This window comes from Pinus tabuliformis, chromosome 3_2, assembly GCF_031772625.1.
Source record: "Pinus tabuliformis cultivar Carrire ecotype Pingquan chromosome 3_2, CPIR1, whole genome shotgun sequence".
Taxonomy (NCBI): Eukaryota; Viridiplantae; Streptophyta; class Pinopsida; order Pinales; family Pinaceae; genus Pinus; species Pinus tabuliformis.
Window position 1 is genome coordinate 201,334,039 of NC_142302.1, and position 14,144 is coordinate 201,348,182.

A 14,144-nucleotide genomic window follows, 5' to 3' on the forward strand; every position below is an offset into this window, starting at 1 on the left:
CAACGAAATATGGTCTATGGTATCCCAAAGGAAATGATCTGGTTATCCAAGCTTATACAGATGCAGATTGGGCAGGAAGTGTTGATGATCGTAAGAGTACCAGTGGAGCAACATTCTATCTAGGTGGTTGTCTTGTTTCATGGTTAAGTAAAAAGCAGTCTTCAATCTCGTTATCCACAACAGAAGCAGAATATGTCGCAACAACAACTTGTTGTACTCAAGTTCTCTGGATGAAGCAAACTTTGCAAGATCTTCAAGTCAAGTTTGATGAGCCTATTCCCATCTTTTGCGATAACACTAGTGCCATCAGTATCTCCAAGAATCCTGTGATGCATTCCAAAATGAAGCACATTCCGATTAAATATCATTTCATTAGAGAGCAGGTCGCCGAAAAGAATATCAAGCTTGAATATGTTGGCACAAAGGAACAAATTGCTAACATCTTTACCAAACCATTACCTCGTGAAGCATTTGAGTATCTTCGCCAAAAGCTTGGGATTCTCCCAAGTTTTCATTAAACCAGTGTTCCACGGGGTCGCATCCCCCCACCGGGGGTCGAGTTTCTTATCTCCCTCGCGCTCCGAGGACTTGGGGACGAGAGGGGGACGTTTCCCCACGGTCCCAAAAAACAAGGTACGCGAGGAAACTTGAAAGGGGTTGTTTCCTCCATTTTTGGGGTCGTTTCCTCCAATTGGGGTCCTTTCTTAGGCGAAAGGGGCCTTAAGGGTTCTTAAGGGGTCTTGAGGGGTCGTTTCCCTAGAAAAAATTCGCAATTTTTTTTATGAAACAAAAAAATCGTAATTTTTAATATTTGTTGACCGACTGGGAAGGGTTTACATTATGTTCATTTCACATTTCATTTTCTGTTTGCTCCTTTGTTGAATTGAACACTGCCAGCATCACCAATTTTTTTTATGAAATAAAAAAATCACAATTTTTAATTTTTGTTGACCGACCGAGAAGGGTTTACATCATGTTAATTTCACATTTCATTTTCTGTTTGCTCCTTTGTTGAATTGAACACTGCCACCATCGCCAAGCAACCTTCTGTCTACTCCTTCGTTGAACGGAACGCTGCCACTGATGTATCAGACTTGACTTTTATATTATTCAATATTCAATGTTCATAGTTGGAAGTGGAACATCAATATGGTTTAAAGTTTAAAGTTTAAACATTTATAATTTTATAATTTATTTTCCTTGTGCATTGTTAGTAAGTTAGTAGACTAGTAGTTACACTGTACAGTTACAAAATTACATGTTTGATGTATGATTATAATTTATATGATAATGATATCAATGATCATGCTTTTCGTTTTAAATTTGTTTCAGTTATATGATTCCTCGATTTATATTTTATATTTATAAGGTTTTAAGACCTCAACGTCCCCCCAAGTTTCCTAAAAATTGGTGGGGAGCTTTTGCATAGGCCGCTCCTGCGTATCCCCGCTCCCTCGTCTCCTCGTCTTGAAACTTGGTGGAACATTGCATTAAACTCTTTCTCTTATCTACTTGAGTAGAAAGGGGGAGTGGAGGTGTGTACAGGTCCGCAGGATGGTTGTTTGTCACAGGGAGTTACCCTTAGCCATTGATGACAAAGGGGGAGAAGAGGCAGTAGGAAGAGGCGTCATGATCGTAGGGGAAGTACTTGTGTTGCCATCAATGCCTAAGGGGGAGATTGTTGATCAGTGGTTGTTATTGATGTCAACCCAAGCAGCACTAGGGGCTACCCCGATCTTGCAAGGGAATTTTGACTTGACAACTCATATTATTTTGTGTCAAAGATTTTCTCGATGGATTCTACTCGTCGAGATGTTTCCGTTGATATATGGTACGCCTCCCAGTTCTTCACGGTTTGAGAGTTATTTGCGTTTGAAGTCAGAAACCCCCATTAGTGGGCTAAAACCCCAGGGGTTGAGACATCACCTTATTCCCCAATGGTTGTCAATATATGACAGGGATTCTCATCGTAATCTCACCTCGTATAAGTTGAATAACTTGAAAATCCAAAGATAGTGAACCAATCATTGACTTAATACACTCATGTGTCACCTACAACCACACCAAAAAGGGTTAGTGTACAAATTCCTTCGAGCTTAAACAAACAATTGATCAAAAACTATTAAATTAAATCAATTTTATTAAAAAAAACAAATAGAAAATTAAAATGAAACCCTATCCAATAATTATGGAGCCCATATTTGCTCTCCAACGTCTACCTCAATAATGCCCCCTAACGTTCATCCATTTGACTATAAAAAGAGGTCTATGCCTTTTCTCAGAAACATGCACTTGAATGAAAATTTTAAAAGGCTAGCTCTGAAATATTTTTCGCTAACCTTTGGGCTACTAACGCAAAATTCTATTGAGGATAAGGTCTGACATTGTGAGTTGTTTGGAGGTTCGTTTCATCACAGGGAATTCTGTTGTGGACAACAAAGGATTAAATGACCTCTTAGGACTGTTTGAGATATGATTCTCTATACTTGTGGCTCGCTGTTATTTCAGGTCTGCATTAAAGGAAGAGTGAGGGTTCTGTATAGAGTGTTGGCACAAATTTGTTGTCATTGCAGGTCTATTTGTCAAAGAAGAGCGAAGTTTTTGTGGGAGTATATAGTGTATTGGCACACAAAAAAATTAAGTTGTGCTGTACCTTTCGGTCTTCATCTAAGGAATAAAATTACTACAGAACAAAATTACTCAAGGATCTGAAATCTGTAAAAAAAACAGTGACTATTTACATTAAGGCTTCGACTGGTATCTTGGATGTATCATCTTTTGGCATAAGATAAGGGCATCATTACTGCAACACATTTCAAGCTTATGACAGTGCCGAGTTAGGGCTTGTATCTGTGACATAGACAATACTTCAGACATCCCTTTTGCAACATATTTCAGAGATAAGGTAAGTTTGTTTGCATTTATTATTTCATACTGTATTTGTATTTGACCAAATCTGTGCAGAATCCAGATAAGAAGATCAGTTTAGCATTTCAAATTGTATCAAGGTAAGTCCTTTTTTTGTGCTTTAGTTTAGCAACCATTTTTATAGTATTTATTGCAGACAAGTCCGTTGTTCTATTGTCCTTCAGTACTATTCACTGCTAAGTCTTCATTGATATTTAGGGGAGTTTTGTATAGAAAGTTTTTTGGCCTTTCAGGATTCACATGAGTTTTAGGTATTCTTGCATTAATCATTTGTTGCAGGTAAAGGTAAGTATTTGGGCATAAGGTATTTACATTTTAATTTTTGAGGTTGGGGTTTTGCTTGGATACGTCTTATTTGCAGGTGCAGACCTTCTCCAAGAACAGATCATCCACATCACCTAGAACTGTGAAGACATGAGAAGATTCAAGGACATCATCAAGCGAGCATTCAAGAGCTGAAGTAGCAAATCAAAGGAAACATTGCAGCAGGACATCCTTTGAAGACATGACAACCATCCGTATATTGTGAAGAAGTGTCAAGGCCAATAGTCATCATTGTAAAGTTGTAAAAGAGTCATTTGTAAAAGTGTCATCATTGGAAGAGTCAATCAGCCTAGGGTCGAAAAGGCATTGTTGCGAGGTATAAGAGTCTCTGTTGGGATGATGTCATGGTTAGGTTGCAGGTCATAGTGTGATTGGGTGTTCGGTCAAAATCATTGTAAATCATATTGTATCGTGGATCGTTGTCCCTGGTAAGGGAATCCACACTCTTCTCTCATTTCAACCATTATAGGGTGGCAGGGAGGTGCTAGGGATGTGCATGAAGTTGCCTACAGGTTGGAGCCTGTGAACACTTCAGGGTGGTAGGTCGGTCTAGGATGTTGGGGCATGCTTTCAGTTGACTATTGAAGAAACCAGGGCATTGGGGTGTCATTCTAGTGGGAGTTGGAGAAGAATGCTTTTCTAGAATTCTAGGAAGTTGTAACTTTCATTTCAGTTGGCGCTGGAGATTAAAGAATTTAATAGAGAAGCGTTCGGTGGTTTTTGACCCGGAGGGGGTTTTCCACCTAAATTCTTGTGCCTACTGTGTTCTACTGTTTACTTTACTGCATAAACATTAATAATAATTGAAGATTAACTGATGCTCTGAAAGATTTAAAAAGTGCTAATTGCTAAGAAAAACTGATTCACCCCCTCCAGTATTTCCAACATAATAACTCCAAATGGCAAATCGAAATAACAAGTTATAACATCAGTAGAATATAAGCACAATAGATCATATGATATTTCCATAAAAGACCGAAGAATAACACCGTAGCTTTGACCCAAAAACTTTCTTTTATTACTCAAAAAAATATTACAAATCTAGCAAAGCTTCACTTAGCCAAGAGCTCGGTTACAATGTGTTACAATGAGCAACTTAGAGCTCAATTTATAGAAAAAATGAGAGATCTAGATCCATCCCAAGTGAAAACGGTTAGGTCCAACGAATTGCACAAATTTGGGTTGATCCCAGAAGAAAATGGCTAGTTGAAGGCTTTATCCATGTCCAATTAATCTCGTCCTTTGATGAACCACATTGATATTGAGGAAGGAATTTGATTTCCTTGAAAATTGAACTAGATTGACCCAAAAATTTGATCCCGGTCCAATTTTTTTTTTTTCCAAATTTTCTCTTTCAACTTAACCAACCCGAGCCATTTCATTTAAAAAATCAATTTTTTTGGGAAATTAATTCCTTTTTCGGACCAATGAATTTCTTGTGGGACTTTTCTTGCTTGATCAATGGAGATTCCACTATTTTTTACTTGATTCCTTTCTTGGAAAGTCCACATCCGTTTTTAATTATTTTTCACTTGGAGAGAAATTTAATTTTCTCTCATTTTAATTTCCTGACCAATTTTCGGCTAATTATTTGCCTTTTTTGCCAGAAAATAGAAAATATGACTCTAGAGGGGTATAAACATATTTTTCCACCCTCAAGGTATGTGTCTAGATAAAAATTTGAAGTGTTGAAATGTAATTTTAAATACTCATACCCTCGACAACTTCTATAGCCCTGATCTAATCGTGTACACCTGTTTTACTCTTTAAAGGTCATGATCTGGGTTTGTCTGAAGTCCGGAATAACAACGAAGTTATGAGTTAATATTTATAGATCTATACGCTGGTTTGTCTCGGTAAAAGCACGTGTACACGCAGGTTATACTCTTCCAAGTAGCGTATACAAAAGAAAAGCCTTGTCTTCAAGTCTGACTGATCTATCGGATCAATTCTGTTGTTTTACTGCTGTCTGTCAATGAAGTCTTCTTAGATTTGAAAGTAAAATTGAATGCATAAGGAGTTTGATATCTGATTGATTGATTGTATAAGTAGGGTGATCTCTGCTACTGCTTGTGTGAAGCTCTGTAAATTGACAATAGATGTTCAGTATATTGCTGGTTGGTACAGACTTGATTCAAAAGTTTTAGGTTTCAGTAGTTTTGAAGGTATACGCAGGTTTTATTGAAGGAAGTAGCATATACATGCAGGTTGGGTTCAGTAAAGTAGCGTACACATTCTGATGCATGATTTTTGAGGTTGTAGTTGGTTCTAAATGATGATGTAGGTTTTTGGGTTCAACACAGTGTTCTGGTGACAGTGATTTGATTGATCAAATTAACTGATTATTGGTTGATGCAGTTTGAAAGTTCTGTTGGGTCTAGTATGAAAATTTGATGAAACAAGGCTTTCATGTGTATAGTTGTGTACTAGGAGCATCCAGTCTAAAAATTTATGAAACGTGGTCCCTGGAGGAAGAGAGAAGGTCGTAGCCTTCTGTAGGCCGATGCCTGTGTACTAGTAAACACATTAGCTGGTACAAGAGCTAGGGGGTTGTAGCTCCCTTCCAGCAGAAGCTGGAAAACGAGAGAAAGTTGTAGCCTTCTGTAGGTGGGTGCCTGCGTACTGGTACGAATCTGCACTAGTACAAGATTGTAAACATATGTTCTTATTATCAAAAGAAGTCAGAGACGACAGTAGCAGGTGTTTTTAACCCACATCGGATTTCCACCTTAAATCTTGGTGTTCATGTGTGTTGCTTATGTGTGATGGTTTATTCTGTTTTTACTGCACTATTTAATAAGTTACTGATGCACTGTTTATAGATCAAGACATGATAAATTAACTAAATCACAAGTTCTCTGGGTATACGCTAGTCTGGTTTCTCTAATCACAGTAGCGTGTACACGCTAGTTCACTTTACAGAAGTAGCGTATATAAATCTGTTTGGGAAATGAAAAATTATTGATCTAATAATACTGATTCACTCCCTCAGTATTATTTCCAATAGTTTCTCATACAGGTGAAAATTTGTTTCATCCATATGAGAAATAAGTTTTCAAGTGATCCATTCCAATATTAATAATAGTTAGCTCCCAGGATTCCAACGCTTGATATTGTTGACCTTTTTCTTTGGTATATCATCTTTCACTTGTTGCATATGTTTTTCTCTGGGATAAACATTGTTGGTTCTATGTTTTTATTCAACAATCCTCTATGTTGGAAAATGCAATGTGGCAGCTATCAATCTAGATTTTCCTTATTCCTAGGGTTTTTATTTGAACTTTAATTACCTTCTTGTGTTTCTTTAGTAGATCTTTTCATCAAGCAAATATCAAGATCAAAACAGAACAAACAATGGACACATAAATTAGGCTCCAAGTCAGGGAAAAAACCCTCCAAGGGTACCTCCTAGGGGGTAAAAGGTCTTGATGTTGATAGTATATCAACAACAAGCACTGTACCCTTAAACATTTTTAGGAATTTAATCTAAAATAATGGATGGGAAATCTTCGCCTGCATGTTAGCTAAATAGGTTTAACATCTCAATAATGGAAATGGGATACAAGTTTACAACAAGAGATATTATTCTGAAAGAGCTCTCGCACCCTCATTAGAGTTGTTTCTCATACAGGATGAAAATTTGTTTCATCCATATGAGAAACAAGTTTTCAAGTGATCCATTCCAATGTTAATAATAGTTAGCTCCTAGGAATTTCCAGCGCTTGATATTGTTGACTTTTTTATTTGGTATATCATATTTCACTTGTTGTATATGTTTTCCCTGGGACAAACATTGCTGGTTCTATGTTTTTATTCAACAGTCCTCTATGTTGGAAAACGCAATGTGGCAGCTATCAATCTAGATTTTCCTTATTCCCAGGGTTTCTGTTTGAACTTTAGTTACCTTCTTGTGTTTCTTTATTATATCTTTTCATCAAGCAAATATCAAGATCAAAACAGAACAAACAATGGACACATAAATTAGGCTCCAAGTCAGGGCAAATCCCCTCCAAGGAGAAAAAGCCAGAAAATCTCTTCCCTTCTTACAAAATCTGCGTCAAATCAAAAGACCTAAACCCTAGACCAAGTCCTCCACCAAGGACCAAGTCAATCGTTTAGAGTCAACAAGGCTCAATCCTGCATCAGGTAGCTTCCAGCTACAACTTCAACTCCTAGTATTGACCATGCAACTTCAAACCTGTAGTTGCTATAGAAACCCTAGGATAGTTCTTCAAGAGATCCTCCTTTGAGCAAGGCATATCCTTCCAAGGTCAACGAGGTCAAAATAAAATATTTGATCTTCTAGCAACTTGATACTACAACTTGCTCTCCTGCAAGTCAGACCTGCAATTTCGACCTTTCTTGGAGTTGCAAAAACCTTAGATTTTGCACGTGTGAGAGAGATAGATCCCAAAAACAAATCTTTTTCCTTCTTGCCTTCTAGACCTTCACTCTTCTTTTCTTCTTGGTTCCCAGTTGTAGATCAAACCTTTTGTTGAGAGATCGAACTTGTGAGTGAGAGGTCGAAACAACTTCTATTTATAGCCTTTCCAAGGGGTCGAATTCGCTCCTTTAGGCCGACTTGAAGATGCTAGGGCCAACTTGTACTTCAGAGGTTTCCAGGACTTTCTATACTCAAAATAAATTCTTTTACAAGTTACATCTTGCCCGGATGGGTCTTACAATCATGATGTTGACTCTCTTGATTCATGAAAATAAATCTTGTAACTTAACAAACCCTAGAAGCATGAAGAACATGCTTTTACCTAGAAGACCATCAATAATGAGCATGAAACCCATGCTTTAAAATAATAACCTTTTTTTTTTCTTTTGTTTGTTACGTAAGATACATATTGAAATGAGTACAATAACAACTATGAAGTCCAAAATTAGTTACGTTTCCAGCACTCCCTCTTAACTAGGGAGGTATTCATAATTATACAATCAATACAACATCATTCTCAAACTGAAGAGTTCTCATAAGAAGAGTCGGATTGATAAACCAATTGTCAACATCAATGTTATAACCAACATTGTTTTGAGGCCTAACTAGGCAAGCTCGTCTTCATTCAAGAACATTACGCTTGGAGGTTTTATGTGTGATACCGCACTACCTCTACAAGGCACATACCCCATCCGGATGTTCACAAGGTATGTCCTTTTAGGATTATTCTTATCTTGGATTCCCAATCCTCAAAGAATAGTTGTCCTCTTCGACCACTCTTATCTTGGATACCTGTCTTATCCTTAAAGAGTGTCGATCCATTTCCTTTCTTGGATGCTCTATCCTCAAGGAAACCATAGATACTTATCCAATCCTCCACCATTTTCTCTCCAAGGCCTTCACTTAGACTTATGGTTGTTAGTCCTGGTCAAGTGCATGACACTTGAAGAAGTGAATGCACATGTGACGTCCATCACCACTCCCTCTCAACTAGAGAGGATATCCCTATTTCCTCTTGATTGGGAAATAGATTGTTGCCCATGTTCAAGGAGACTGCTTTACTCGCTCTCAAATATAGAGGAGATCCCTAACTTCTTTTTAATATGAGAAGTCATAACCACAAGATTTTTAGCTTGTTTCCACAAGAGTATCAACTACTAGTTCTCTTTGGAGATAGCTGCATGGCTCCCTCTTTCCTTCGTATCTCATTACATCAAGCTTTCTTCTTTCTTGGGTATCATGGAGCCATCTACTTCCTTTGATAGGGTCAATCTTGTACATCACTTTCATCTTGTCATTATCTATGAAGTAATTATATCAAGTCTTACCAAACTTCCAGCTAATCATAACTTCCTCAAGAAAGTGATCCTTTGTTATTTTATGATCTTGACCTTCAGGTTATCCTCTAGCACTGCTACCTTTCAATCCCAAGATGAAAACATATTGACTCCATAATTGCCAAATATATTCAATCCATATAGTTGAACTTGCCTCCTGTCATCATGCATTCATATTAGACTTACCTCATCATGATGACCTTCTCATTGAACCATCAACATCCTCATGTTCCATCTTCACAAGAAATTTCCTTCATGCATCAGAGTGCCCAAGGATCAAACTTGATTACCAAGTTACAATATTCTTTCGAAGACTATACTAGATGTTGAACACCAATCTATACATCTTTTATTCATTCTAGAGTAAGTCAAATTCATTTTTTAGGCATCATAAATGAAAGAATCACCTTGCATGATATATGACCAACTTATTTTACATGATTCTGTATATATGATTCCTACCCTAAAGTTACTTCGAATATGTATTCCCATGCTTTGATACAATCATCTAGCTATATGCCCTAAAATTAACTTGATCAACTGCATTCCTTCATCCTTCAAGAGTATAGTTTTCATACAATATGGAATATATGTTATAATAAACTTGTCATAATGCTTCTTCCGAGAACCTTCCAAAATGATGGTTATTACAGGATCATGATGATCCACCTTAGCAAAATGACTACCTCTAACATGATATTAGAGAATGCTTGGATGAATAATAATATGAAAAATGGTCCAATTTAATGACTAGATGATTCTACAAAGCAATTCAATCAAGTAGGCTCTAAATATGTTATTATCACATGCTTCTATCTATGATGCCACACTTAAAAAAAACTTTCTAGAGCAAACAAAAATGCATGCTATTATAAAGAAAAGACCAACTTTACTAAGAACCTGACAGAGAGGATGCCTTCTTCAATGGTAAAGATCTTTGATGTCTTCTTTCTTCGGATTCTTCTCAGATTCTCCCATTTCTTTAGCTGTGTGAGATTCGCTTCTTTCTTTCTTTTGTTGTTTGACTTGTTTCGACAGTGCTTAATGTGTCCAAATTCATTGCATGCAAAACATTGAACCTTGGACATATCAATCTTCTCCTTGGACTTTCCAAACTTTCCCTTCATCAGCTTCTTGGTTCTTGCAATAAAGGATTGAAACTATTCATTTGATTCAATATCATCCTTTGTCTTGATCCTAGTTTCCTCCAAGATGCATTGAGCCCACAACTCATCAAAAGGAGTTGAGTCTTTCTTAGAGTAGATGCTTGTTGCAAAAATGCTCCATTATGGTGGCAAAGCATTTAGTACACATATGGTCATTTGAAAATGAGAAATTGTCTCCTCAAGCCCCTGCAATTGATCTCTATTTGAGAGATCTTCATTGTAAAGGAGGCCATATCTTCATCCTTCGATTTCTTCATTTTATATAGTTTATTTCTCAAAGACATCTTTTGACCTGGTGTACTTTATGAGTACAAGTTTACTAACTTGTCATACATAGCCATAGAAGTTTTCAAATTAGCAACAAAGGGAACTAGAAGATCCTTAATGGATTCAACAATAATCCTTTGTTCTCTTACTGTCCCTTTCTTGTATTTTGCTAGCTCTTGAGTCTTGTCTTTGCTAGGTTCAGTGACTTCACCGAGGACATATTCCATTACTTCATGTTCTATAAGTGCTAGGTCAATTCTTTTCTTCCATTGTAGGAAATTTATTGAGCCAACAAGCTTATGGATTTCCTTGCAGAAAGAAGCCATATGACCCTTAGATTCAGACATAAAGCAACAATATGATACTTAGTTGTCAATCAAGAATCTTCTGTTCTCTGATGATGTCTCCAACTATCTCGAGGCTTTCAAGATCTTCAAAGAGATTTCAATGATGTCCTAGAAATATATCTTCTAGGATGTCTTCAACAACAACTTCAAGGAGTGACGAATGATACCAAGATCCTTTGATGCTTCCTTAAGATGTCTTCCAATGAGCCTTTGAATAGATCTCCTTTCCAATAGAGATCAACGACCTTCTTGTAATCTTCCTCTTTGGGCTTTTCTTTGACGAGGGTTTGATGTAGTCTTCTGCAATTGATTCCCCTTAGCAAACCTTTCTTGTGTCCACAAAATAATCCTTTTAGTTGCCTTCTCTTGAACACCTTAGCTCTGATACCATGCTGGAAAATGCAATGTGGAAACTCTCAATTAAGATTTTCCTTATTCTTCAATACTTTCTTGTGAACTTTAATTACCTCCTTGTGTTTCTTTATTAGATCTTTTTATCAAACAAATATCAATATCAAAACATAGCAGACAATGGACACATAAATTAGGCTCCAAGTCAGAGCAAATCCCCTCCAACGGGAAAAACCATAGTTCCACTAAGTTTCCAGGATGTGGAGACGGGGGAGCGGGGGAACGTGGGAGCGGCCTATGCAAAATCTCCCCACCAATTTTTAGGAAATCGGGGGGCCGTCGGGGTCTTTAACACAAGGGACCCCAACAAAAATAGTAAAATACTAAAAAATTATAAAAATATCATTGAAATTTTATAATTTTACTGTCTTTATCATTATATTACACTTACATCATGAAGGATAAATCAATGAATCATATAACTGAAACAAATTTAAAACGAAAAACATGATATAATCATACATGTAACTGTAACATTGTACACTGAAAATAAAATTTTAAACCATATTGAAGTTCCAACCGTGAATACTGAATATTCAAATAAAAGTCAAGTTTGATACATCAAGATTCAAATTTTTATAGAGTCAAGTCTAATATATCATATATCAAGATTGAAAACAAACTAAAGTCTATAATTGAAGTCTGAAACAGAAAAACAGGTAACATAGGAACATATCAAATGACAAATGAGCATAATTGCTCAAGTTAATGCCCCCCTAGTCTCTGCATCCAACTGCTGCATGAATAAATCAGGATCAACCTTGTCACCATCTGAATCATAATCACTTGCATTCTCAAACATGCTAAGTGGCAAACCAACCAACCCCATCTATGTCTCATCAAGTCCCTTCTTCATATCTACTTGTGCATCATCCTCTGGATCAACATCCCGTCGTGTTGTTGGTCCCTTCAAATACTCAGGTGTCTTCCTATGGTCAAGACATAGGGCATTGTGCACAACAATTAACTTCTTCGGTCTTCTAGAGGTTACATGTTCCTCTTGATAGAGTGGATGAAGCTATATGTGGACCAATTCCTCTCTGCTACAACTGAACTAGCAATCTGAGACAACAAACACATAGTTAGATGTTTGAGCTCTGGAGCGCCATCCCCATGCATCCTCCATCACCCAATTGGGTCATCTTGGCCTAGATCTATGAGATCTACTCGAGCATCACATGTGTTGAAGGGGCCATTAAGAGGTGCAAGTCGAAGTTTTGACCTTTTTTTATGATTTCACCTCAATTTTTTTTGGAAAAGCAGGAAACGTTTCCTCTTTTGGGAGGAAACGTCCCCCCATCGAGTTTCTTAACGTTTCCTCTTTTGGGGACGTGGGGAAACATCCCCACGTCCCCAGAGCGCAAGGAAGCACAAGGACACATTTCCTAGGTGAGGGGATGCGTCCCCATTGAACACTGGGAAAAACCCATAAAATCCCTTCTCATCTTATAAAATATTCTTCAAATGATACAACAAAGACCCAAACCCTAGACCAAGTACCAAGTCAAGCCTTTAGAGTCAACAAGGTTCATTCCTGCATCAGCCAGCTTCCAGCTACAACTTCGACTCCTAGCTTCGACCGACAATTTCAGCTTTGTAGCTACTACAAAAACTCTAGGACAGTTCTTCAAGAGATTCTCCTTTGAGCAAGACAGATCCTTCCAAGGTCAACGAGGTCAAAACAGAATATTTGCTCTTCTAGCAACTTGATACTGCATCTTGCTCTCTTGCAATTCAGACCTGCAATTTTGACTTTCTTGGAGCTGCAAAAACCCTAGATTTTGCATGTGTGAGAGAGATAGAGCCCCAAAAACAAATCTTTTTCCTTCTTGCCTTCTAGACCTTCACTCTTCTTTTCTTCTTGCTTCACAGTTGCAGATCAAACCTTTTCTTGAGATATCGAACTTGTGAGTGCCAAATGAGGTTGAAACAACTTCTATTTATAGCCTTTCCAAGCAGTCAAATTCCCTCCTTTAGGCCGACTTGAAGCTGCCAGGGCCAACTTATACTTTGGGGGTTTCTAGGAAATTATATACTCAAAATAAATTCTCTTACAAGTTACATCTTGCCCGGATGGGTCTTATGATCATGATGTTGACTCTTGACTTGTGACAATAAATCCTATGACCTAACAAGCCCTAGAAGCATGAAGAACATGCTTTTACCGAGAAGACCATCAATAATGAGCATGAAACCCATGCTTTAAAATAATAATTTTTCTTTTTCTTCTTTTGTTTGTTACATAAGATACATATTGAAATTAGTACAATAACAATTATGAAGACCGAAGCTAGTTACGTTTTCAACAATCTACCACATGTTATGCATGAGAGATGCTTTCTATTTCTTCGCATAAAATCTGTTAAAAACTCAATCTACTTAATTTACAAAAAAAATCCTGTTCTTGGATTGGTCTCATCACCTCTGCCCTTTAGCAGAGTTTCCTTGTTTTATCAAGATCCGTTCAACATGGACAATGACCTGCAACTTGCAAGCAAAAACTAACAGAGACAATCGCATCTTATCATCATAAGCAGATACATGCATGGAAGTTTGATATAGTATTGTAGGCTCAGCTGTCAATGCATTTACTATCAAATGTATCCCTTAATTAATAATTTTATGGCAAACGATTTATCTGGGGAATAGATCTGGGTGATATTAATGAAATAATTCTGCATGTTTTAGCTTTTGAGACTCTCTAGTGTAATACTTTCTTTTCTGGGTAAAATAGTTTTGAAACATGTCTTTTTTATCTATTTTCAGGTGGTCCACTACTGTTAATGGAGCTGGCATTTCTATTGAGAAATGCTGGCACGGAAGTTGTATGGATTACTAATCAGAAGCCAGCTGAACCTGATGAGGTCATATACAATTTGGAACACAGAATGTTAAATAGAGGAGTGCAGGTATGATGTTT

The 14,144-nt window shown here is 37.2% G+C and overlaps 1 protein-coding gene across 2 annotated transcripts in view; it reads left to right on the forward strand.

Moving 5' to 3' along the window:
- The window catches only part of LOC149180461 (uncharacterized), a 355,125-nt gene that overhangs the window by 85,151 nt on the left and 255,830 nt on the right, over positions 1 to 14,144 (forward strand). For both annotated transcript variants that reach the window (XM_089416133.1, XM_089416134.1), the window contains one exon: positions 13,991 to 14,133. In XM_089416133.1, coding sequence (XP_089272259.1) covers positions 13,991 to 14,133 — 143 coding nt within the window. The remainder of the gene's footprint in view (positions 1 to 13,990; positions 14,134 to 14,144) is intronic.